At 43.9% G+C, this 25,836-nt stretch overlaps 1 protein-coding gene across 1 annotated transcript in view; it reads left to right on the top strand.

Annotated features, from left to right (window-relative positions):
- LOC137525938 (uncharacterized) overlaps positions 1-23,320 on the top strand; it is a 147,184-nt gene extending 123,864 nt beyond the window's left edge. Inside the window, exons 13-18 of the mRNA XM_068247146.1 lie at positions 834-1,184; positions 1,302-1,613; positions 2,776-2,874; positions 8,864-8,962; positions 15,697-15,795; positions 21,906-23,320. Coding sequence (XP_068103247.1) covers positions 834-1,184; positions 1,302-1,613; positions 2,776-2,874; positions 8,864-8,962; positions 15,697-15,795; positions 21,906-23,320 — 2,375 coding nt within the window. The remainder of the gene's footprint in view (positions 1-833; positions 1,185-1,301; positions 1,614-2,775; positions 2,875-8,863; positions 8,963-15,696; positions 15,796-21,905) is intronic.
- The last annotated feature ends 2,516 nt before the right edge of the window (positions 23,321-25,836 follow it).

The raw sequence follows: 25,836 nt of genomic DNA, 5'->3' as shown, positions 1-25,836 counted from the left end.
CCTTTATCTCTGCACTGACGTCTCTTAACATAACTCATGATTCATTTCTGACCCAAACTGCTGAGCTTAAAGGAATACTGTAGGGGGTCGGGGGAAAATGAGTTGAACTTACCCGGGGCTTCTAATGGAAGTCCTGTGCCCACGCAGCCACTCCCCAATGCTCCGGCCCCGCCTCTGGTTCACTTCTGGAATTTCAGACTTTAATGTCTGAAAACCACTGCATCTGCATTGCCGTGTCCTCGCTCCCACTGATGTCACCAGGAGCGTACTGCGCAGGCACAGACCATACTTGGATTGCGCCGTGCTCTCCTGGAGACGTCAGCAGGAGCGAGGACACGGCAATGCAGACGCAGTGGTTTTCAGACATTAAAGTCTGAAATTCCAGAAGTGAACAGGAGACGGGGCCAGAGCATCGGCGAGTGGCTGTGCGGGCACATGATGTCTGCGGGGGACCATTAGAAGCCCCGGGTAAGTTCAACTCATTTCCCCCCGACCCCCCTACAATATTCCTTTAACCAATGCTGCTATTCCATTGTCTTTAGTGGGCAACAGTTTTGGTGATTTATTCTGTTCGAAACCAGGTACATCTGGCTAAAAAGTCCCCCCACCACACAGACACTGTTAAGTGTTGGGTTTCAGCTATACGTGCCCAAACCAGCAGTGACATCCACCTGCTTCATTACAGTCACAGAAGATTGAGAGATGCAGATGTACAGCTCATATACTCTGTTCATACTATACTTTTCAGAAAAGAACTTTAGATAAATATGTATAACTTGTTGCTGAATATTTTGTGTACAGTTTATTGATAATAATTATTATCTTTGATAAAGGATTAGCCTGGAGTCCGGAGATTGAGGCAGTCCCCATATCTCGTGTACTAATGGACAGATGGACCACCGTGCAGTACAACATCTCCCGCTACTTCCCTGATGCTGTGACTGTGAGCTGGTACAGGAGGGAGAGTGGGGGCCGGGAATGTGTTCCTCTACCGGATAATAAGGAGAAGTACCAGATAGAAGACCTCACACAACAGAGGCAGCAGGATCACACCTATTCCTGTACAGCCAGACTGAGGTTCAAACCAGCCCTGAAAGACCAAGAGTCAGAGATCATCTGCAGAGTGGCCCATCCCAGCCTGGAGGCACTGATAGAGAAGAGCTCAGGACCACTACATGTCCAGGGTGAGTGGAGGATGATCCATATATATACAGCATTATGTCTTCAAATGAAAATGTGATGTGGGTTATTTCGGCAATACACTCTTGGTTCACATTTATGAACTTGTTATTTCTTTTCAGCTAAGCCCAAGGTCAGGAAAGCAGTGGATCCACCTCTGGGCAAAGGAAAGCTGAAATGTTCTCTGCTGCTGGAGAACTTCTACCCCAAACATATCCAAATTGAATGGCATTGTGGGACAGGGGAGCAGCTGACACAAACCTGCCAATCACAGGAGACATGTAGACCTAATATGGATAAGACATTCAGTGTTACAAGTGTATGCCGAGTTCCAGAGAATCTCTTGCACAGTCCGGACTCCAGAGTGCGAGTGACCTGGAGACACGAGTCCATGGATGACCTTGAATACAGGGAGGTCTCTATAGGAGATAAAGGTAAGAGGTACAGGTCCACTATTTCATACTGTTACACTCTGACTACAGTATTGTAAGTACAACAAAGTAAGTCTTCATCCACACTTCACATTTTCCACAACCAAATCAATTAATCCTGATATTTCCATGCAGAGTATGTACAGGTGTCTCCCAATGTTGTGGAACATAAAAAAAAATAACATCAAAATAGAAAAGGGGGTTTAAATGGAGTTGAGTGCAAATATTAAAGCAGAGCTTTCAGTTCACAATGCTTTAGAGCAAAACCTCATTCTATAAATATAAATGTTGCCATGAACAGTTGTGATCAACAATAAAGATAAATGCCTAAATAACGTAATGTGACCAAATGCTGAGATGGTGGGAAGGGGCCCTTATTATCAGCACCAATATTGTCCATTCCACACTGGAGCCACCCAATCAAATAAAAAAATAAATATGGCACCTTTGTTTTGAGCAGGAATAGTATTGTTCCTAACATGCTGCATATCTGAGAGCGATAGACACAAACTGCAAAGAATCATCAATGAGGCAGAAAAGATCATTGGTTCACACCTACCATCCCTTGACCTCCTCCACACCGCCAGGATGAGGAAGAGGGCCAACAGGATTTCCTGTGACTCTTCTCACCCTGGCAGCTGCTTCTTTGAGCCTCTCCCGCTGGGTTGGCGCTACCGAACCATACGATCCAGAACCAGCAGACGTCGGAACACCTTCTTCCCTCAGGCAGTTCTTTTGTTAAACGCCAAACCCCACTGAACCCCCACCACCTAAACTGTAAAGCTTCTACCTACCTACTCCTCATGCTCAGAGGTCTTTCTTCTCTTCCGTATAGGTAGCAGTAACTATTGCAGAAATGTTAAGGTGCTGTTGTTAAGGTGTTCATTTGTCCACACAGAAATGTTAAATGTTTTGCTGTTAAGGTTAACGCTTGTCTATGTTCTAAAATTGTAGCATGGACTGTAATGTATCATGTACAGTACTCCGCCAATGTGGAGTGCTTCTTCTTTACCTAAGCCATGTGTACCAAAAGCAATTTCGGGTACTGCTCGGCCGTACTTGGCGAATAAACTACTTATCTCTTATCTGTGTATACTGTCATCAGCTACTATACTGCCTTTCTGATCGTTTGATGTGGCATCTTCTGTGACTTTTATCATTGCAGCAATAGAGCAGCAGCAACCAATTATGGAGGATGATAAGATGGATCACAAACATTCTCCTGTAGCTTCAGCATCAAAGTCTCACCAGCCATCTTCACAGGGTGAGTATGATGCGATGAGCCACCAACATCATCCCCAGAACCTTACTTTCCTTTAAAGCGGGATTGTCAGCCACAAAATCAAATTCCATTTACCCCATGCTCTGTGTTTATTATGCAGTCTGCAACCTGACTCTGCATTGCAAACATTCCAATATAATCATAAATGTTTCTACTGTAATAAATCTTATCTCAGTCAGCCTGGCTCTATTTGGTACGTTGGCAACAAGAGGGAAGCTTGTCATCACCCCTCCCACATTCCTGCTCCTCACTGATTGGCTGAGGGCAGTTCAGTGTGACAGGAGACTGAGAAGGGAAAACCTGCTGAAATACTAACTATGCGGTGCTCACATGTGTTTACAAAACAAGCTAGATATGACAGTGCAGTTTGTAGGAGAAAAAAGGGTAAGGGAGGAAATGACATCAGGATTGGCTTCAGCAAGAAGAAGTAAAAATGAAAAATACCAGGAACAGTTTTTTCTTTATTTACAATATAAAAATCAAAACATGGAAAGGAAATACATCTGTTTTGTAAGTAGAACAAGTATTTATCGACTTATATACGTGTTTTTTTCCTGCGATAGTATGGCTGTCTCTGCTGCTTTAAATGAAAAACTTCAGGTACTCTTTAATTCAGAACAAGAAAGAAACACATCTTTATGTACGTTGATAGGTCTCTAATCAATTGCAATACATTTTCGTTGTAGTAAAGAACCATATACAGGATCTTCTAAAAAAATTAGCATATTGTGATAAAGTTCATTATTTTCTGTGATGTACTGATAAACATTAGACTTTCATATATTTTAGATTCAAATACACACAACTGAAGTAGTTCAAGCCTTTTATTGTTTTAATATTGATGATTTTGGCATACAGCTCATGAAAACCCAAATTTCCTATCTCAAAAAATTAGCATATTTCATCCGACCAATAAAAGAAAGGTGTTTTTAAAACAAAAAAAGTCGACCTTCAAATAATTATGTTCAGTTATGCACTCAATACTTGGTCGGGAATCCTTTTGCAGAAATGACTGCTTCAATGTGGCGTGGCATGGAGGCAATCAGCCTGTGGCACTGCTCAGGTGTTATGGAGGCCCAGGATGCTTAGATAGCGGCCTTAAGCTCATCCAGAGTGTTGGGTCTTGCGTCTCTCAACTTTCTCTTCACAATATCCCACAGATTCTCTATGGGGTTCTGGTCAGGAGAGTTGGCAGGCCAATTGAGCACAGTAATACCATGGTCAGTAAACCATTTACCAGTGGTTTTGGCACAGTGAGCAGGTGCCAGGTTGTGCTGAAGAATGAAATCTTCATCTCCATAAAGCTTTTTAGCAGATGGAAGCATGAATTGCTCCAAAATCCCCTGATAGCCAGCTGCATTGACCCTGCCCTTGATAAAACACAGTGAACCACCACCAGCAGCTGACATGGCACCCCAGACCATCACTGACTGTGGGTACTTGACACTGAACTTCAGGCATTTTGGCATTTCCCTGTCCCCGAGTCCCCAGTCTTCCTTCAGACTCTGACACCTTGATTTCCGAATGACATGTAAAAGTTGCTTTCATTCAATTTGGACCACTGAGCAACAGTCCAGTGATGCTTCTCTGTAGCCCAGGACAGGCGCTTCTGCCGCTGTTTCTGGGTCAAAAGTGGGTTCATGCTTCCATCTGCTGAAAAGCTTTATGGAGATGAAGATTTCATTTTTCAGCACGACCTGGCACCTGCTCACAGTGCCAAAACCACTGGTAAATGGTTTACTGACCATGGTATTACTGTGCTCAATTGGCCTGCCAACTCTCCTGACCTGAACCCCATAGAGAATCTGTGGGATATTGTGAAGAGAAAGTTGAGAGACGCAAGACCCAACACTCTGGATGAGCTTAAGGCTGCTATCGAAGCATCCTGGGCCTCCATAACACCTGAGCAGTGCCACAGGCTGATTGCCTCCATGCCACGCCGCATTGAAGCAGTCATTTCTCAAAAGGATTCCCGACCAAGTACTGAGTGCATCACTGAACATAATTATTTGAAGGTTGACTTTTTTTGTTTTAAAAACACTTTTCTTTTATTGGTCGGATGAAATATGCTAATTTTTTGAGATAGGAAATTTGGGTTTTCATGAGCTGTATGCCAATATCATCAATATTAAAACAATAAAAGGCTTGAACTACTTCAGTTGTGTGTATTTGAATCTAAAATATATGAAAAGTCTAATGTTTATCAGTACATTACAGAAAATAATGAACTTTATCACAATATGCTAATTTTTTGAGAAGATCCTGTACCTGAATAAATATATCATTGATTTGTCCTCAAGATATCACTTCTTCTGCTCTTACAGTGGGATGCGAAAGTTTGGGCAACCTTGTAAATCATCATGATTTTCCTGTATAAATCGTTGGTTGTTATGATAAAAAATGTCAGTTAAATATATCATATAGGAGACACACACAGTGATATTTGAGAAGTGAAATGAAGTTTATTGGATTTACAGAAAGTGTGCAATAATTGTTTAAATAAAATTAGGCAGGTGCATAGATTTGGGCACCACAAAAAAGAAATGAAATCAATATTTAGTAGATCCTCCTTTTGCAGAAATTACAGCCTCTAAACACTTCCTGTAGGTTCGATTGAGAGTCTGGATTCAGGTTGAAGGTATTTTGGACCATTCCTCTTTACAAAACATCTCTCGTTCATTCAGGTTTGATGGCTTCCGAGCGTGGACAGCTCTCTTTAACTCACACCACAGATTTTCAATTATATTTAGTTCTGGGGACTGAGATGGCCATTCCAGAAAGTTGTACTTGATCCTCTGCATGAATGCCTTACTTAGTGGATTTTGAGCAGTGTTTAGGGTCGTGTTCTTGTTGAAAGATCCAACCCCGGCGCAGCTTCAGCTTTGTTACTGATTCCTGGTCATTGGTCTCCAGAATCTGCTGATACAGAGTGGAATCCATGCGTCCCTCAGCTTTGACAAGATTCCTAGTCCCTGCCCTAGCCACACAGCCCCACAGCATGATGGAACCAACACCGTATTTTACAGTAGGTAGCAGCAATCAAATACCGAGGTGGAGGAGCACTCTTCTAAAAGGAGGACCTGCAGTGTGCCCAAGCCTCAGACCCCAGTATCCTTGGGGTCTATATGAAGCGTTGTGGAAAAAAGCTGGCACCACACAAAAGTAGCAAAAATAAAAAGATTAGCTCTTTATTTGTCCGTCATTAAAATGACAACATTGTCAAAAAAGGAGGCTTTTAGCGGCGACAGCCCGCTGTTTCAAGCAGCTTGAAACGGGGGGCTGTCGCCGCTAAAAGCCTACTTTTTTGACAATGTTGTCATTTTAATGACGAACAAATAAAGAGCTAATCTTTTTATTTTTGCTACTTTTGTGTGGTGCCAACCTTTTTCCACAACAGTAGGTAGCAGGTATTTTTCTTGGAATGCTGTGTTCTTTTTTCTCCATGCATATAGCTCCTTGTTATGCCCAAATAACGCAATGTTTGTTTCATCAGTCTACAGCACCTTATTCCAAAATGAAGCTGGCTTGTCCAAATGTGCTTTAGCATACCTTAAAGGGATACTGTAGGGGGGTCGGGGGAAAATGAGTTGAACTTACCTGAGGCTTCTAATGGTCCCCCACAGACATCCTGTGCCCGCGCAGCCACTCACCGATGCTCCGGCCCTGCCTCCAGTTCACTTCTGGAATTTCAGACTTTAAAGTCTGAAAACCACTGCGCCTGCGTTGCCATGTCCTCGCTCCCGCTGATGTCACCAGGAGCATACTGCACAGGACCAGTATGGTCTGTGCCTGCGCAGTATGCTCCTGGTGACATTAGCTGGAGTGAGGACACGGCAACGCAGGCGCAGTGGTTTTCTGACTTTAAAGTCTGAAATTCCAGAAGTGACCCGGAGGCGGGGCAGGAGCATCGGTGAGTGGCTGCGCGAGTACAGGATGTCTGTTGGGGACCATTAGAAGCCATGGGTAAGTTCAACTCATTTTCCTCCAACCCCCCTACAGTATCCCTTTAAGCGTACCTCTGTTTGTGCTGTGGGCGGAGAAAAGGCTTTCTCTGTATCACCTCGCATACAGCATCTCCTTGTATAAAGTGCACCGAATGGTTGAACAATGCACAGTGACTCCATCTGCAGCAAGATGATGTTGTAGGTCTTTGGTGCTGGTCTGTGGGTTTACTCTGACTGTTCTCACCATTTGTCGCTTCTGTCTAACCAAGATTTTTCTTGGTCTGCCACTTCGAGCCTTAACTTGAACTGAGCCTGTGGTCTTCCATTTCCTCAATATGTTCCTCACTGTGGAAACAGACAGCTGAAATCTCTGAGACAGCTTTCTGTATCCTTCCCCTAAAACATGATGGTAAATAATCTTACAATTGAACCCCCTAAAATACACTCTCATAATTGGATTCACCTGTGTATGTAGGTCAGGGGTCACTGAGCTTACAAGCCAATTTGAGTTCCAATAATTACCGGTAGTTCTAAAACAGTGCCCACATTTATGCACCTGCCTAATTCTATTTAAATAATTATTGCACACTTTCTGTAAATTCAATAAACTTCATTTCACTTCTCAAATATTACTGTGTGTGTCTCCTATATGATATATTTAACTGACATTTTGTATCGAAACAACCAAAGATTTATACAGGAAAATAATGACGATTAACAAGGCTACCCAAACTTTTGCATTCCACTGTAAATGATGCCAACCAGTACAAAGGGACTAAATAGTATGTACAGACATCCGGTAGGCCATGTGTTTGCTTAAAGTGTACCAAAGATCAAAAGAAGTAAAGATTTGATACTTACCTTGGGCTTCCTCCAGACCCATAAGCTTGTCTGAGTCCCTCGCCGTCCTCCTGCGGCCTGCCGTTCAGCTGCGTTCAGCTTTTTTTCTTTTTTTTTTTTTATTCATTGAAGAAATCTGATCAAATTCCCTGTTTTTATTTGATAAAAGAATATCGAGAGCGTTGGATGTATTTGATCAATTTTTTTTTTTTACTCTAAAAAATTTGTATTAAGAAGGTTTTAACAAAACATAATCGTTACATTGAGAAGTAACAATATAACAAACAAAACATTATTAATTCCCGGTAGGTGTTACAAGGGATAAATGTTAGCATAAAAATAACCATCAAGAATTGTATATACTACAAATAATGAATAGAACTACTTATCAACATACAACAGAAAGGTAAATCAATAAAGTGTAGAGAGAAACAGAATTGAACTTACAATAAAGGATAGATAATATTAAAGGTTCGTGATCCCACCCATTGTTTCTACTATACAATGGAATACTGGAGCGACTCTTGGAGAGTCCAGTTAGATAGAAGTGTATGCGAGTGTTAGTTGAACAGAGATTCCTGTTTATTTATCCTGAGAGTGGATAGTGGCCTATACTCATATATCCTGGCATTTAGTATCTGTCCATAATTCCTTTTATGTTTTTCCATAATCTGATGATAACCAGGGGGTCCAAATAGATAAAAAGATTGAAATATCCCCTTTTTTTAATGGTGTAGGGTAGATTGTCAATTACTTGATGTACAGACCTAAGCATTTTTTTCTGAGTTTTCAGTCATTTTTTTTTACATAATTGGGGAATCATTGAACATAGGTGTGTAGTACATTGGTCAGATTGTTGAAATCTTACAATCTGTCAAAAAATTGATTGCAATTCTTGAATTGAAAAAAAATATTTAAATAATTGTATGGTGTGTGGCCACTTTTAGGCTTAAGTATTAAAACGGTATGTGTGAGGTGGGGGTAGTTTGCTGAGAATAGGTTGGAAGGAATTGCTTGCTCTGCCTTCCTAACAATTTCAACCAAGCCAAGGAGGATGGGTCAGAAAGGGTTAGGAAAATTAGGTTGCCCTCTGCATACAATTGGTATATTGTGAGCAGAAAAATATCCTAGAAAGAATAATCAGATATGGTTTGATGTGGCATCTCGTGTTACTTTTGTCATTGCAGAAATAGAGCAGCAGCAGCCAGCTATGAAGAATAAAGCGGTGGATTCCAAAAATTCTCCTGTAGCATCAGGATCAAGGTCACACTCTCCACCTTCACAGGGTGAGTATAGTATGAGGGGCCACCAACCTGATTCCCAGTATCAGAACCTCACCTTTCTTTAGAAAAAAAAAGAGTTCTGGTACTCTTTAATTCCAGACAAGTAAGAAACACTTTTTATGTACAGTATGTTGAAACGTCTTAAAACTTTTAGCAGTTTATTTACAGGCTTGCAAGTGCTTTAGGACAATTTATTTTAGCACTTTTTTATTTCTTACTAGTTGATGGCCCGGCATTGCTGGGATATGTTTTTGGCTGGTGTTTTACTAACCCTAACATACAATTACTCAATTACTCAATGACCAAGTTTGTGAGCTTTGCAGTCTTTGGCATCAATAATTTGCATTGAAATGAAACAAATCTGATTGGCTGTTTGTGGCTCCACCCCCTTTTCTGATTTTGAACCCCAGTCACCCAATGACCAACTGTACCAGGTTTGAGGCTTGTGCCTTTAACAGTGAAAGAATGGCAGCAATTGAATATTCCCCTTGAAAATCAATAGGTGCATTTTTATTGGCGTATGTAGGTTCCACCCACTTTTATGAATATTAATCCCAGTCACCCAGTGACCAACTGTGCAAAGCTTGAGAACCCTGCCATTAACAGTGTAAGAATGGCTGCAGTTTACATTTTCCCAGGGTAATTTGTATTTGTCTCAACCCACTTTTTGGTTATGGGTATTAAACGTATCCTATATGTTATTCCAGGTAATGTACTATGCGTATGCCAAATTTCATTCAAATCCATTCAGCCATTGTTGCGTGATTGAGTAACAAACATACAAACATCCGAACATCCAAACTTTCCCATTTATAATATTAGTGAGATTTGTTACATTTCCCTGCTACTAATTAGTACTGCTGTAATATGTATTTATGGCCACTTGTCACTAGGGGAAGTGTTAGCAGAGAGACATCACAGCATTCCAAGAATTTACAGCACAACGAGTTCTGCCGACTGAGGTCAAAAGACAAAATCAAACAAGAAAACTCTACTGAAGTTGCTAATGCGTTAAAGGGGAACTGAAGTAAGAGGTATACAGAGGCTGTCATATTTATTTCCTTTTAATCACTACCAGTTGCCTGGCAACCCTGCTGGTCTATTTCTCTGCAGTAGTATCTGAATAACACCAGAAACAAGCATGCAGCTAGTCTTATCAGATCTGACAATAATGTCAGAAACACCTGATCTGCTGCATGCTTGTTTAGGGGCTATGGCTGATAGTATTAGAGGCAGAGGATCATCAGGGCTGCCAGGCAACTGGTATTGCTTAGATGGAAATAAATATGGCAGCCTCCATATCCCTCTCACTTCAGTTGTCCTTTAACCTCCTCAGCGGTATGGACGACTATACACGTCCATCACCGCCGGAGGTCGCCGCTCAGGCCCTGCTGGGCCGATTTGAGCGAAATAAAAAGCAGCACACGCAGCCGGCACTTTGCCAGCCTCGTGTGCTGCCTGATCGCCGCCGCTCCGCGGCGATCCGCCGCGAGCAGCGGCGAAAGAGGGTCCCCCCAGCCGCCCGAGCCCTGCGCAGCCGGAACAAAAGTTCCGGCCAGTGCTAAGGGCTGGATCGGAGGCGGCTGACGTCAGGACGTCGGCTGACGTCCATGACGTCACTCTGCTCGTCGCTATGGCGACGATGTAAGCAAAACAAGGAAGGCTGCTCATTGCGGCCTTCCTTGTTTATTCTGGTCGCCGGAGGCGATCAGAATGACGCTTCCGGAGCGCCCTCTAGTGGGCTTTCATGCAGCCAACTTTCAGTTGGCTGCATGAAACAGTTTTTTTTTAATTAAAAAAAAACCCTCCCGCAGCCGCCCTGGCGATCTTAATAGACCGCCAGGGAGGTTAAAAGAAGCTATATACCCGTATCTGTCCACAAGATCTCAGTTCTCTTGCTCTTAAAGGATACTGCAGCCGAAAGGCTGCTGAGAGATAAAAACTGCAATGTGTAGGGAAAGAAAAGTACATACTCACCGCTCCCCTCGCTCCCTGCCGTCGGGTCCCGCTCGTCAGCCACAGCTCCCGGTACTGGCCGACTCTCCTGACCCCTGACCCGGACATACTGCGCCGCGCATGCGCAGTATGTCCTGTAATCTTCGCTTCTGGCATCGCATCATGACGCCAGAAGTACGGACACTCCCCCGCCTCCTGCGTGTGCGCTCCAGCGGCTCCACTATAAAGCTTTAAAGTGGAGCCGCTGGAGCGCACACGCAGGAGGCGGGGGAGTGTCCGTACTTCTGGCGTCATGATGCGACGCCAGAAGCGAAGATTACAGGACATACTGCGCATGCACGGCGCAGTATGTCCGGGTCAGGGGTCAGGAGAGTCGGCCAGTACCGGGAGCTGTGGCTGACGAGCGGGACCCGACGGCAGGGAGCGAGGGGAGCGGTGAGTATGTACTTTTCTTTCCCTACACATTGCAGTTTTTATCTCTCAGCAGCCTTTCGGCTGCAGTATCTTTTAAGTTAAATGATGCCATCAGGTTCAAAGACTGTTGTATATAGGCAACCGGCAGGCCATGTACTGCTTCATGCTAAGAATGGGGTGGGTCTTTCAGGCTGGTGTGTGTGTGTGTGTGTGTGTGTGTGTGTGTGTGTGTGTGTGTGTGTGTGTGTGTGTGTGTGTGTGTGCGTGTGCGTGTGCGTGTGCGTGTGTGTGTGTGTGTGTGTGTGTGTGTGTGTGTAGTGTGTGTAGTGTGTGTAGTGTGTGTACAGTGTGTGTACAGTGTGTGTGTGTGTGTGTGTGTGTGTGTTTCCATTTTACTCCATCTTGCTGAGGTCATTAGTACAGAATTGTATTTTTTTATTTTATTTTAATAGATTAATTTCTTTACTTATAGTGTTGTTATTGTTATTAATCTATAACACTGAACAGGTTACATTGACAAATTACACAGTGCCATTATTTGGCCATTTAGCATACACACATTAAAAGCATGAAAACTGTTACATGTCTATGTTCCAGCATTGTGCAGCACATTGATATATAGTTCTAAAGTTTATCCTAAGGGCTCGTTCACACTTAAACAGCAATCGCGTGATTCCCGCTCAGCACAAAACGCTAGCGGTTTTTAAAAACACTAGCCCATGTAAGCCTATGGCAGTGTTCTCACTGCCGTGTTTGCGGTTAGCGTTAACTGCAAATGCATGACATGCAGCGTTTTGCCGGAGATTTGCGATTAGCTTACATAGCACCGCTAATCGCGATCGCTCCCAAAATGCTGCAGTGTCCAGTGATTTTTCCATGTTAATCGCAGAAAAATCACTCCCGCAAGTCTTGCGGTTTTAGGTGTGAATGGGGCCTTAGAGTTATGTCTTTACATTTAGCTGAATAATATCATGTGACCAAATGCTGAGCTAATATCAAAGGAGATCTTATTGTCAGACCCCATCAAAATTGTCCATCACACAATGGAGTTACCCATTAACCCATTCGCGTTCTGTCGTTTTCACGTGAGAAATGTTCACCTCCCATTCATTAGCCTATAACTTTATCACTACTTATCACAATGAACTGATCTATATCTTGTTTTTTCCGCCACCAATTAGGCTTTCTTTGGGGGGTACATTTTGCTAAGAGCCACTTTACTGTAAATGCATTTTAACAAAAAGAATAAGAAAAAAAATTGAAAAATTCATTATTTCTCAGTTTTCAGCCATTATAGTATTAAAATAATACATGCCTCCATAATTAAAACTCACGTATTGTATTTGCCCATATGTCCCGGTTATTACACCGTTAAAATTATGTCCCTATCACAATGTATGGCAACAATATTTTAATTGGAAATAAAGGTGCATTTTTTCTATTTTGCATCTTTCACTATTTACAAGTTTAAAATAAAGAAATATAGAAATATTTCATCTTTACATTGATATTTAAAAAGTTTAGACCCTTAGGTAAAAATTTACATGTTTTTTTTTTTTATTGTAATGTTTTTTTTTTTATAGTAAACAATTTATTTGGGTAGTTTTGGGAGGGCGGGAGGTAAACAATAGATTTATAATGTAAATGTGTGTTCATTTTTATTTTTTTTTCCTTACAGGTGTAGTATTACTTTTTGGCCACAAGATGGTGGCCATGAGTTTGTTTACATGACGTCACTCTAAGCGTAACACACGCTTAGAGTGACTCATCGGGGAGGGAACAGCCAGAAAAACCACAGCTTTCAAGAGAAGCTGTCGCTTTTTCAGCGGGGGAGAGGAATCAGTGATCGGGCACCATAGCCCGATACATTGATTCCTTGGCTACCGAATCCGCGGCCGGGAGTGCGCGTGCACGCGCGCGATCGGCCGCGAGAGCGCGCGGTAGCGCGCATGGTTCCTGGACGTAGTTTCTACGACCAGGAACCAAAATAGGTTAAAGATGACCTGTAGTAAAAATAACATAATAAATAAAATTGCACCTTTTTAACAATATTGATTTATAGATTATTTAGTCAGAGTTTGCCTATTGTAAAATCTTTCCTCTCCCTGATTTACTTCATGAAATGTATCACTGGTGGTGACATCCTAAGTCCTGCCAGGTGATCTACTGAGAGTTCTATGCACAGAGGGTGATATTGCTTGCTTGGTAGTTGGAAAGAGCCGTTATTTCCCACAATGGCTATCATTCATGAACAGGCTGTCGGTAAAGAGAATTAGTGCGGGAAAACACCGCTGGCGGATTTTTAGACTTCTGGGTGGGCATTCATAAAAATGTATCCATGTGCGGAAGCAGTGCGGAGATTCCCCGAGCTAAGCTGGCGGTAGGCAGGCGGTAGGCTTGCGGAGACACGGAAGCTGCCGAGTTGATACATTTCTCCGTGTTCCGCTCTGCTGCAGCTGCCTGGGAGGTCTGTGTGTCTCCATTCACTTACATTGGTATCGCCACATCAGAGGGAGCGGTACTTCCCGACCTCACACCGCTTGCGGGGATCTTTATAAATGAACATTTTGCTACATTTGTTCAGATAATCACCGCACAAGGCGGTGATTTATCACTCTGCTCGGTAGTGTCATTTTTCCATGCAGAAGGAGCCTTTATGAATGCTGACTTTGCTGAGTGGTCGGTAAAGTCAGCTGTTTTAAGCATTTCCGCATGCGGAAATGCTTTATGAATGATAGCCAATGTAATGAGGTTCATAGACAGGAAACTGTCAGGACCATGATCATGAGATCACACTGTGGGAGAGGTTTCAACACAATATCAGCCATACAGAGCCCCTGAAGCTCTATTTGAGAAAAGGAAAAGATTTCTCATGGGAAAGGGGGTATCAGCTACTGACTGGGAGGAAGTTCAATCCTTGGTTAATGTTCATCTTTAAAGAGACTCCGTAACAAAAAATGCATCCTGTTTTTTATCATCCTACAAGTTCCAAAAGCTATTCTAATGTGTTCTGGCTTACTGCAGCACTTTCTGCTATCACAGTCTCTGTAATAAATCAATGTATCTTTCCCTTGTCAGACTTGTCGGCCTGTGTCTGGAAGGCTGCCAAGTTCTTCAGTGTTGTGGTTCTGCTATGAATTTCCCCTTCCAGGCCCCTCTATGCACACTGCCTGTGTATTATTTAGATTAGAGCAGCTTCTCTCTTCTCTCTTATCTTTTACAAGCTGGATAAATCGTCCTCTGAGCTGGCTGGGCTTTCACATACTGAGGATTACAGACAAGGGCAAAGCTGTTTGCAAGAAGAAAAGAGCAGCCTGACACTTCGGTGCATGAGAGCAGAAGGGGGAAAGAAACACACAATGATCTCTTGAGATACAAAAGGAAGGGTGTATACAGCCTGCTTGTGTATGGATGTATTTTCTATGTGTGGACATACTGTACATCGCATCCATCTGAAAATGGCGCCTGTGAATAATGGCGCACAGTGTTGCCGCTAATCCGTTTGCCGCTTATCGCTATTTAACGTTAAAGCCTTATCGTTATTTAGCGTTAAAGCCTTATCGTTATTTAGCGTTAACACACAGGACCCTCTCTGTACCTATCCCTAACCCCTAACCCCCCCCCCCGGTGGTGCCTAACCCTAACCACCCCCTTGGTAGTGCCTAACCCTAAGACCCCCCTGGTGGTGCCTAACCCTAAGACCCCCCCCCCAGTGGTGCCTAACCCTGACAGTGTTACATTAAATACATTCACCGTTTTGCAGTTAAATAGTTTGGCTTATGTTGGGCGCTATTGATAAATAACGTTAGTGTGTGCCACTATTGATAAATAACGTTAGTGTGTGCCACTATTGATAAATAACGTTAGTGTGTGCCACTATTGATAAATAACGTTAGTGTGTGCCGTTTTTCTTCTTTTTTCCCTGCGCGCCATTATTATGTAGTACTAACGATAAATAGCGATAAGCGTATCTTTTTAATGCGGCGCCATTCTTATGCATAGGCACTGTGCGCCATTTTTCACTGATCTCACTGTACATCAACCTACTTCCTGTTTTGGTGGCCATTTTGTTTGTTTATAAACAAACTTTTTAAAACTGTTTTTAACCACTTTTAATGCGGCGAGGAGCGGCGAAATTGTGACAGAGGGTAATAGGAGATGTCTCCTAACGCACTGGTATGTTTACTTTTGTGTGATTTTAACAATACAGATTCTCTTTAAAACTAATAAACAAATATGGCATCTTAATTTTGAGCAGGAAAAGTATTATTCCTAGCATACTGCATATCTCTGCATACTAACATCAGCTCCTCTACTGTCTTTATGATCATTTTATTAAACAAATTGTGTGACTTTTGTCATTGCAGCAATAGAGCAGCAGCAACCAATTGTGGAGGATAATAAGATTGGCAACCAAGACTCTCCTGTAGCTTCAGCATCAACGTGTCCCCATCCACCTTCACAGGGTGAGTATAATATGATGGGCCACCAACATCCACCTGATGATTCATAAACCGGAAAAAGTGGACCAGCACCCATGAATCACATTGTCCTTTTTAAAGGAACCTAAACCTGAGACCAGTAAAATAAAAATGAAAAATTATATACACCTGGGGTTTCCTCCAGCCCCTTCAGGCTGATCACTCCCTCTCTGTCCTCCCGGCCACATGCATCTTCCTTTTTTTCATATAATTTAATTGTATTGTTACAAAAGATCTCAATTCATCCAGCAAAAATACCAAGGCATAATATTCAAGAAAATAAACTATAACAATAATAATAATAATAATAAAAAATACCCCAATAAAACCTCCTTCCCTTTACCAAATCCTTCGATCAAAAACTTTCCCCACCAGAATCTAGAATTTCTTTGTGTTTTTCAGAATCCATAAACTCAATCAATCCCATCCATTTAGGACAAAAGCTTTCCCATCTATCCAATTGCAAAGCAATTTGTTCTTCTGCATTTTTTATTACAATCACCTCATTTTTTAACCCAATCACATAAAGGAGGAGGATCCGGGAATCTCCAATTAACTGGAATTAAACTTTTGGCTGCAATAAGCAGTCGAGGCAGCACAGATTTTTTTATATCTACCTATAGACATGGAAATGTTGTGCAAAAGCATCTCTAACGGGTCACTTTTAATCTGATGAATAACTACCCTATTAATATAAAAAAAAGTCTTTAACTATGAACAATCCCAAAATATATGCAATAACGTGCCCCTTCAACCACAACCCCTCCAACATTTATCATCAGCTCCTGAATACATCAAGGCCAATTTAACCACTTCCCGACCGCCTAACGCACAGGGGCGGCCGGGAAGTGGAGCCCGCAAGGACCAGCTCACCCACAGAAGCGGCGGTCCTTGTAAGGGCATGGGCGGAGCGATCGCGTCATCCATGACGCGATCCTCCGCCGGCGCCTGTCTCCGCTCACCCGCCGCAACATCCCGCCGGCCATACGGAAGCGCTGGCGGGATGTCAACCCGACGATCGCCGCGTACAAAGTGTATAATACACTTTGTAATGTTTACAAAGTGTATTATACAGGCTGCCTCCTGCCCTGGTGGTCCCAGTGTCCGAGGGACCACCAGGGCAGGCTGCAGCCACCCTATGTCGCACCCAAGCACACTGATCCCCCCCCCCCTGCCCCAGATCGCCCACAGCACCCCTCAGACCCCCCCTGCCCACCCCCCAGACCCCTGTTTGCACCCAATCACCCCCCTAATCACCCATCACTCCCTGTCAGTATCTGTCAACGCTATTTTTTTTATCCCCTCCCCCTGCCCCCAGCCCCTCCTGATCACCCCCCCCACCCCTCCGATTCTCCCCAGACCCCCCCCCCCCCTGTGTACTGTATGAATCTATCCCCCCTGATCACCTGTCAATCACCTGTCAATCACCTGTCAATCACCCATAAATCACCCCCTGTCACTGCCACCCATCAATCAGCCCCTAACCTGCCCCTTGCGGGCAATCTGATCACCCACCCACACCAATAGATCACCCGCAGATCAGACATCAGATCACCACCCAAACGCAGTGTTTACATCTATTCTCTCCTCTAAACACCCACTAATTACCCATCAATCACCCCCTATCACCACCTGTCACTGTTACCCATCAGATCAGACCCTAATCTGCCCCTTGCGGGCACCCAATCACCCGCCTACACGCTCAGATTGCCCTCAGACCCCCCTTATCAATTCGCCAGGGCATTATTTACATCTGTCCTTCCCTGTAATAACCCACTGATCACCTGTCAATCACCCCCTGTCACTGCCACCCATCAATCAGCCCCTAACCTGCCCCTTGCAGGTAATCTGATCACCCACCCACATCAATAGATCGCCCGCAGATCCGACATCAGATCACCACCCAAGCGCAGTGTTTACATCTATTCTCTACTCTAAACACCCACTAATTACCCATCAATCACCCCCTATCACGACCTGTCACTGTTACCCATCAGATCAGACCCTAATCTGCCCCTTGCGGGCACCCAATCACCCGCCTACACGCTCAGATTGCCCTCAGACCCCCCCTTATCAATTCGCCAGGGCATTATTTACATCTGTCCTTCCCTGTAATAACCCACTGATCACCTGTCAATCACCTGTCAATCACCCATCAATCACCCCCTGTCACTGCCACCCATCAATCACCCCCTGTCACTGCCACCCATCAATCAGCCCCTAACCTGCCCCTTGCGGGCAATCTGATCACCCACCCACACCAATAGATCGCCCGCAGATCCGACATCAGATCACCTCCCAAGTGCAGTGTTTACATCTGTTCTCTCCTCCAAACACCCACTAATTACCCAGCAATCACCCCCTGTCACTGCTACCCATCAGATTAGACCCCTATCTGCCCCTAGGGCACTCAATCACCCGCCCATACCCTCAGAACGCCCTCAGACCCCAGCCTTGATCACCTCGCCAGTGCATTGCTTGCATCTATTCCCCCCTCTAATCACACCTTGCGACACCCATCAATCACCTCCCGTCACACCCTAGCACACCTACCCATCAGATCAGGCCCTAATTTGCCCCGTGTGGGCTCCTGATCACTCGGCCAAACCCTCAGATCCCCCTCAGACCCCCTTCCGATCACCTCCCCAGTGCATTGATTGCATCTATTTTCCCCTCTAACCACACCCTGACACACCCATCAATCACCTCCTGTCACCCCCTAGCACTCCTATCCATCAGATCAGGCCCAATACAACCTGTCATCTAAAAGGCCACCCTGCTTATGACTGGTTCCACAAAATTCGCCCCCTCATAGACCACCTGTCATCAAAATTTTCAGATGCTTATACCCCTGAACAGTCATTTTGAGACATTTGGTTTCCAGACTACTCATGGTTTTGGGCCCGTAAAATGCCAGGGCGGTATAGGAACCCCACAAGTGACCCCATTTTAGAAAAAAAGACACCCCAAGGTATACTGTTAGGTGTATGACGAGTTCATAGAAGATTTTATTTTTTGTCAAAAGTTAGCGGAAATTGATTTTTATTGTTCTTTTTCACAAAGTGTCATTTTTCACTAACTTGTGACAAAAAATAAAATCTTCGGATGTCTTCTTTCTAAAATGGGGTCACTTGTGGGGTTCCTATACTGCCCTGGCATTTTAGGGGCCCTAAACCGTGAGGAGTAGTCTTGAAACAAAAATGACCTGTGAAATCCTAAAGGTACTCATTGGACTTTGGGCCCCTTAGCGCAGTTAGGGTGCAAAAAAGTGCCACACATGTGGTATCGCCGTACTCGGGAGAAGTAGTACAATGTGTTTTGGGGTGCATTTTTACACATACCCATGCTGGGTGGGAGAAATATCTCTGTAAATGGACAATTGTGTGTAAAAAGAATCAAGATTGTCATTTACAGAGATATTTCTCCCACCCAGCATGGGTATGTGTAAAAATACACCCCAAAACACATTATACTACTTCTCCTGAGTACGGCGATACCACATGTGTGGCACTTTTTTGCACCCTAACTGTGCTAAGGGGCCCAAAGTCCAATGAGTACCTTTAGGATTTCACAGGTCATCTTGCGGAATTTGATTTCCAGACTACTCCTCACGGTTTAGGGCCCCTAAAATGCCAGGGCAGTATAGGAACCCCACAAATGACCACATTTTAGAAATAAGACACCCCAAGGTATTCTGTTAGGACTATGGTGAGTTCATAGAAGATTTTATTTTTTGTCACAAGTTAGCAGAAAGTGACACTTTGTGAAAAAAAAAACAATACAAATCAATTTCCGCTAACTTGTGACAAAAAATAAAATCTTCTATGAACTCACCATACTCCTAACGGAATACCTTGGGGGGGGAGGGGGGTGTCTTCTTTCTAAAATGGGGTCATTTGCAGGGTTCCTATACTGCCCTGGCATTTTAGGGGCCCTAAACCGTGAGGAGTAGTCTGGAAATCAAATTCCGCAAGATGACCTGTGAAATCCTAAAGGTACTCATTGGACTTTGGGCTCCTTAGCACAGTTAGGGTGCAAAAAAGTGCCACACATGTGGTATCGCCGTACTCGGGAGAAGTAGTACAATGTGTTTTGGGGTGTATTTTTACACATACCCATGCTGGGTGGGAGAAATCTCTCTGTAAACGGACAATTGTGTGTAAAAAAAATCAAACAATTGTCATTTACAGAGATATTTCTCCCACCCAGCATGGGTATGTGTAAAAATACACCTCAAAACACATTGTACTACTTCTCCTGAGTACGGCAATACCACATGTGTGGCACTTTTTTGCAGCCTAACTGCGCTAAGGGGTCCAAAGTCCAATGAGCACCTTTAGGCTTTACAGGGGTGCTTACAATTAGGCACCCCCCAAAATGCCAGGACAGTAAACACACCCCACAAATGACCCCATTTTGGAAAGTAGACACTTCAGGGTATTCAGAGAGGGGCATGGTGAGTCCGTGGCAGATTTCATTTTTTTTTGTCGCAAGTTAGAAGAAATGGAAACTTTTTTTTTTGTCACAAAGTTTCAATTTCCGCTTACTTGTGACAAAAAATAATATCTTCTATGAACTCACTATGCCTCTCAGTGAATACTTTGGGATGTCTTCTTTCCAAAATGGGGTCATTTGGGGGGTATTTATACTATCCTGGAATTCTAGCCCCTCATGAAACATGACAGGTGGTCAGAAAAGTCATAGATGCTACAAAATGAGAAAATTCACTTTTTGCACCATAGTTTGTAAATGCTATAACTTTTACCCAAACCAATAAATATAGGCTGAATGGGTTTTTTTTCATCAAAAACATGTTTGTCCACATTTTTCGCGCTGCATGTATACAGAAATTTTACTTTATTTGAAAAATGTCAGCACAGAAAGTTAAAAAAATAATTTTTTTGCCAAAATTCATGTCTTTTTTGATGAATATAATAAAAAGTAAAAATCGCAGCAGCAATCAAATAGCACCAAAAGAAAGCTTTATTAGTGACAAGAAAAGGAGCCAAAATTCATTTAGGTGGTAGGTTGTATGAGCGAGCAATAAACCGTGAAAGCTGCAGTGGTCTGAATGGGAAAAAAGTGCCTGGTCCTTGAGGGGGTTAAAGCCCACGGTCCTCAAGTGGTTAACACGGGTCCTACACCATCTAGTCAAAATTTTAAAATGATTTTCCTTCACCTTCCAGCTCGCTGAGGTCACATGGGACAAAGTACAAATCTTAGCTCTTTGCTCACCTGGATCCTCTGCTAGATACCCTGTTAACTCCGCGCATTGGGGTGTACTGCACATGCGTGGCCCGGCCATGTGTGCATGCCCCATCGCACTACCATCGCTGAGAGTGTTCTGCGCTTGAGCAGTACTACTGCGAAGGCACAGAACACTTCCAGGTGCAGAAGTGTGACGAGGGAGCCGGCGGCCGGATGGAATTACTGGCCCGCCTAGCAGACAGGCCAAGCTGACAAAAAGGCACATATCAACACCACACTAGATTTACATTTTCCATGCCTAGGACAACTTTCTTGTAGCTTTCCTTCCATGAAGTGCCTTTCTTCCATGTGAAACCTCCATATAAAGCAGCCTCCCTCTTTCCTGTGCAGCTTGCTTTGGCAGCAGCTTCCCACTTCCTTGTGTATCTCTCCATTTGCAGATTCCTCTGCTATAAGCAGAATCCTCTCTTCTATGTGCAGCAGCCCTTCTGCCATGCTCAGCTGCCCAAGACCCAGGCCTCGAGAACTCTCCAGTAATCTGGCCCTGATAGCAGCATGTTGCGTGTTGTGCAGCTCATTGCTATGTAGTACTTTGTTGCCTAATTAAGGACTATTTTTAAACAGTCACTAGGGTAACAAGATCTACTGACCTTGCACTCTGCTGAATAATGTAATGTAGCAGAAAGCGAAGGGGTTACATTTTTGTCATATACCACTAACATTGCCCATCACCCTTGTCTAAAATAAATAAATTAAAATAAAACTCATCCTGCTGTGCAGGAATTATACTGTTCAGAAAATGATGCATATCTGTGCATACTGTCATCAGTACTTACTGTCTCTCTGATCATTCCATGTGGCATCTTCTCTGACTTTTGTTGTTGCAGCAATAGAACCGCAACAACCAATTACAGAGGATGAGGACATGGATACCGCACCTCCTCCTGATGTTCCATCTCCAGAGTCCCAACAGCTCCCACCACAACATGTGTATAATATGATGGGCCACCAACATCCTCCTAATGTTCCAGCTCAAGAGATCAACCAACTATCACCACAGGATGTGTATAATAGGATGGGCCAGCAACATCCTCCTAATGTTCCAGCTCCAGAGTTCCACCAACTCCCATCACAGGATGTGCATAATATGATGGGCCACCAACATCCTCCTGATGTTCCAGCTCCAGAGTCCTACCAACTGTCCCCACAGGATGTGTATAATATGATGGGCCACCAACATCCTCATAATGTACCAGAGTTCCGCCAACTTCCACCACAGGTGTATAATATGATGGGCCACCAACATCTTCCTAATGTTCCAGCTCCAGAGTCCCACCAACTCCCACCACAGGATGTGCATAATATGATGGGCCTCCAACATCCTCCTGATGTTCCAGCTCCAGAGTCCCACCAACTGTCCCCACAGGATGTGTATAATATGATGGGCCACCAACATCCACCTGATGTTCCAGCTCCAGAGTTCCACCAACTCCCACCACAGGAAGTGTATAATATGATGGGCCACCAACACCCTCCTAATGTTCCAGCTCCAGAGTCCCACCAACTGTCCCCACAGGATATGCATAATATGATGGGCCACCAACATCCTCATGATATTCCAGCTCCAGAGTTCCACCAACTCCCACCACAGGAAGTGTATAATATGATGAGCCACCAACATCCTCCTAATGTTCCAGCTCCAGAGTTCCACCAACTCCCACCACAGGATGTGTATAATATGATGGGCCACCAAAATCCTCCTAATGTTCCAGCTCCAGAGTTCCACCAACTCCCACCACAGGATGTGCATAATATGATGGGCAACCAACCTCCTCCTAATGTTCCAGCTACAGAGTCCCACCAGCTCCCACCACAGGATGAGTATAATATGATGGGCAACCAACATCCTCATGATATTCCAGCAGTAGAGCATCACCTGAGCACTCTAGATTATTTCAATAATACAGTGAAGCATGAACAAGTTCCTGCACTTCCTACTGTGCACAAGAAGAAGGAGGAGTCAGCTGACAGTATAAATAATGTAGATATGTTAGAAGAACCCTTCTTATGTGAACAAGTGTCAAGCGTGGGTGGATTGAGCCACATGTGTGAAACAAGGTCAGTTGACAGAGTTTTACCCTCAAGCTACCCAGAGCAAAGAAAGCGCTCACGTGGAGAATCTCCTTCCTTAACAAATAAACGCAGACGTCCAGATTCAGACAATACTAAAACACAATCCACATCCTCATCTTTTGACACACAGTCATCAGATTCCTCATCTGACCAAGAAATGGTATCCTAAAGTAACCTAGCATTACATATGTGTCTATGGGCTGGTTCACACTGGCACTTACAGTATATGCTTATAATAGACCCGCCAAAATGGATCTTTTTCCATTCCGTTCCCATTCAGTTGGTTCCATTCCATTTCCCCATATCCTTCCCACAGACCCCCATCCCCAAAGTCGATTTTTCTGGCCAGAACGGTCTGTTTTTTTAGCCAGTGTGTTTAACAGGATCTGTTTCTCATTGAGCCCAATGCAGTGTTTCAGCCTCCGTTTCTGTTTTGCTGGGCTTCTGCTGTCTGGAAAAATCACTGCAGCACCAAACTTGGGGGTGCTGGGGGAGGGAGAGGTCAGTTTATGTGCTGAGGGAGGTCACTATGGGTGCTTCTGGGAACAAGAAGGAGGGAGAGGTCACTGTGGGTGCTGCTGGGAACAAGAAGGGTGCCATTGGGGAAGAGAGAGGTCACTGTGGGTGCTGGAGGGTGCAGGATCACTGCAGTGCTAATGCTGGGGTGGGTGTAGGGTTAAGGGAGAGGTCACTGTGAATGCTTGGGAGGAAGAGGTCTCTGCTGTAAGGGAGACACCATCTTACCCGCTCCCACACAGCTGCAGGGATGGGAATCATTTGTGTGCTGAGTTGTAATGGTCCTTAGCAAACCTTTAAAGCTGCAGAGTCCTGAATTGTAAAAAATAGCCTTGTCGCTTGGGGGAGGGGGGGGGGGGGGGGGGTAGGAAACTTGTGGTCTTTAAGTGGTTAATGACCAACTGTAGCAGGTTTGAGGCTTCTGCTCTGCTATTAACAGTGTAAGAATGGCAACAGTTTAAATATTTCCCTTGAAAATCATTAGGTGAATTTTAATTGGCCGGTGTAGGCTCCACCCACTCTTCTAAATATTCATTCGAATCACCCAGTGGCAAACTGTGTCAAGTTTGAGAACCCTGCCATTCACAGTGTTAGAATGGCTGCAGTTTATATTTTCCCAGTGAAATTTGTTTTTGGCTCCACCCACTTTTTCTAACCTTGACACACAGTCACTCAATGACCTAGTCTGTGAGCTTTCGGGTTCCTGGCATCAAAAATGTGCGAATGGAAGCAGTTTATCCACCAATGAAATCTGATTGGCTGTTTGTGGCTCTGCCCCTTTAGTGAATTTAAACCCCAGTCACCCAATGACTGACTGTAGCAAGTTTAAAGCCTCTGCCATTAACAGTGTAAGAATGGCTGCAGTTTCAATATTCCCCTTGAAAATCAATAAGTGAATTTTGATTGGCTGTTGTAGGCTTCACCCACTTTCCTGAATATCAATCCCAGTCATCCAGTGACCGACTGTGACAAGTTTGAAAACCCTGCGATTAACAGTTTAGGAATGGCATTTGAAAATGAATGGCTGAAATTTGATTGGCCGTTTAATGCTCCACCCACTTTTCCTGGCTTTGTAACCTCGGTCACCAAGTAACCAACTGTGCCAAGTGTGGGGACTCTGGCTTGATTACTGTGAGAATGGAAGCCTTTTACATTTTTTCCATTGACATGAATGAGTGAAATCTTATTGGCTGTTTGTAGCTCCGCCCAGGTGTGCGGGGGGGGGGGGCGAGACCCCCAGAACATATCATCCCAGGTAGTAAGGGATCTGTACACCAATTTTCATTCATATCAGTCAAGGCGTTTTCGAGTGATCGCAACACATACACACACACACACGCACACATGCACGCACTCGATTTTATATACAGTGCTGCCAATAATTATTCATACCCCTGGGAAATTTTGACTTAAAGTTACTTTTATTCAACCAGAAACTAATTTTTTGACGGGAAATGACATAGATGTCTCCCAAAAGATAATAAGACGATGTACAAGAGGCATTACTGTGGGGAAAAAAACAACATTTCTCACTTTTTATTTACATTTGAGCAAAAAGTGTCCAGTCCAAAATTATTCATACCCTTGGCCTTCACAAACTGTCACAGACTGTGGGAAAATCCAAAGTTCTATACCTTTCCAAATAGTCCAATTACCCTGCATTACCCTTCCAAAGCATCCTAATTACCCTGATTAATTGGGAATAGCTGTTTTAATCAACTCAACAGATAAAAAACAGCAGCTCTCTGCAGTTGGTTTGTGGACAGTCATGGCTAAGACAAAGGAGCTCAGTGAGGACCAGTGGCTGCGCAGTGTGGCTGCTCACAAGTCAGGAACAGGCCATTTCTAAATGTTTTCAAGTTCCAGTGACTACAGTGCAAAGTATTATTAAAAAATACAAGACGCCCCGCGCTGTGGGAAATGTCAGAGGATGTGGTCGGAAGCCAAAAGTGACACCTGTGCTGGCCAGGAGGATTGTGAGAGAGGTGAAAAAGAATCCAAGGATCACCACCAAGGCCATCCTGGTGAATCTGGGCTCTGCTGGTGGCAATGTCTCAAGGCAGACAATCCAAGGGACACTGCACACTGCTGGGTTCCACTGATGCAGACCAAGGAGGATGCCACTTCTCCAGATAAGGCACACAAAATTTCGCTTGACGTTTGCAAATG

This window comes from Hyperolius riggenbachi, chromosome 7, assembly GCF_040937935.1.
Source record: "Hyperolius riggenbachi isolate aHypRig1 chromosome 7, aHypRig1.pri, whole genome shotgun sequence".
Taxonomy (NCBI): Eukaryota; Metazoa; Chordata; class Amphibia; order Anura; family Hyperoliidae; genus Hyperolius; species Hyperolius riggenbachi.
This window is presented reverse-complemented; position numbering and strand designations above follow the sequence as displayed.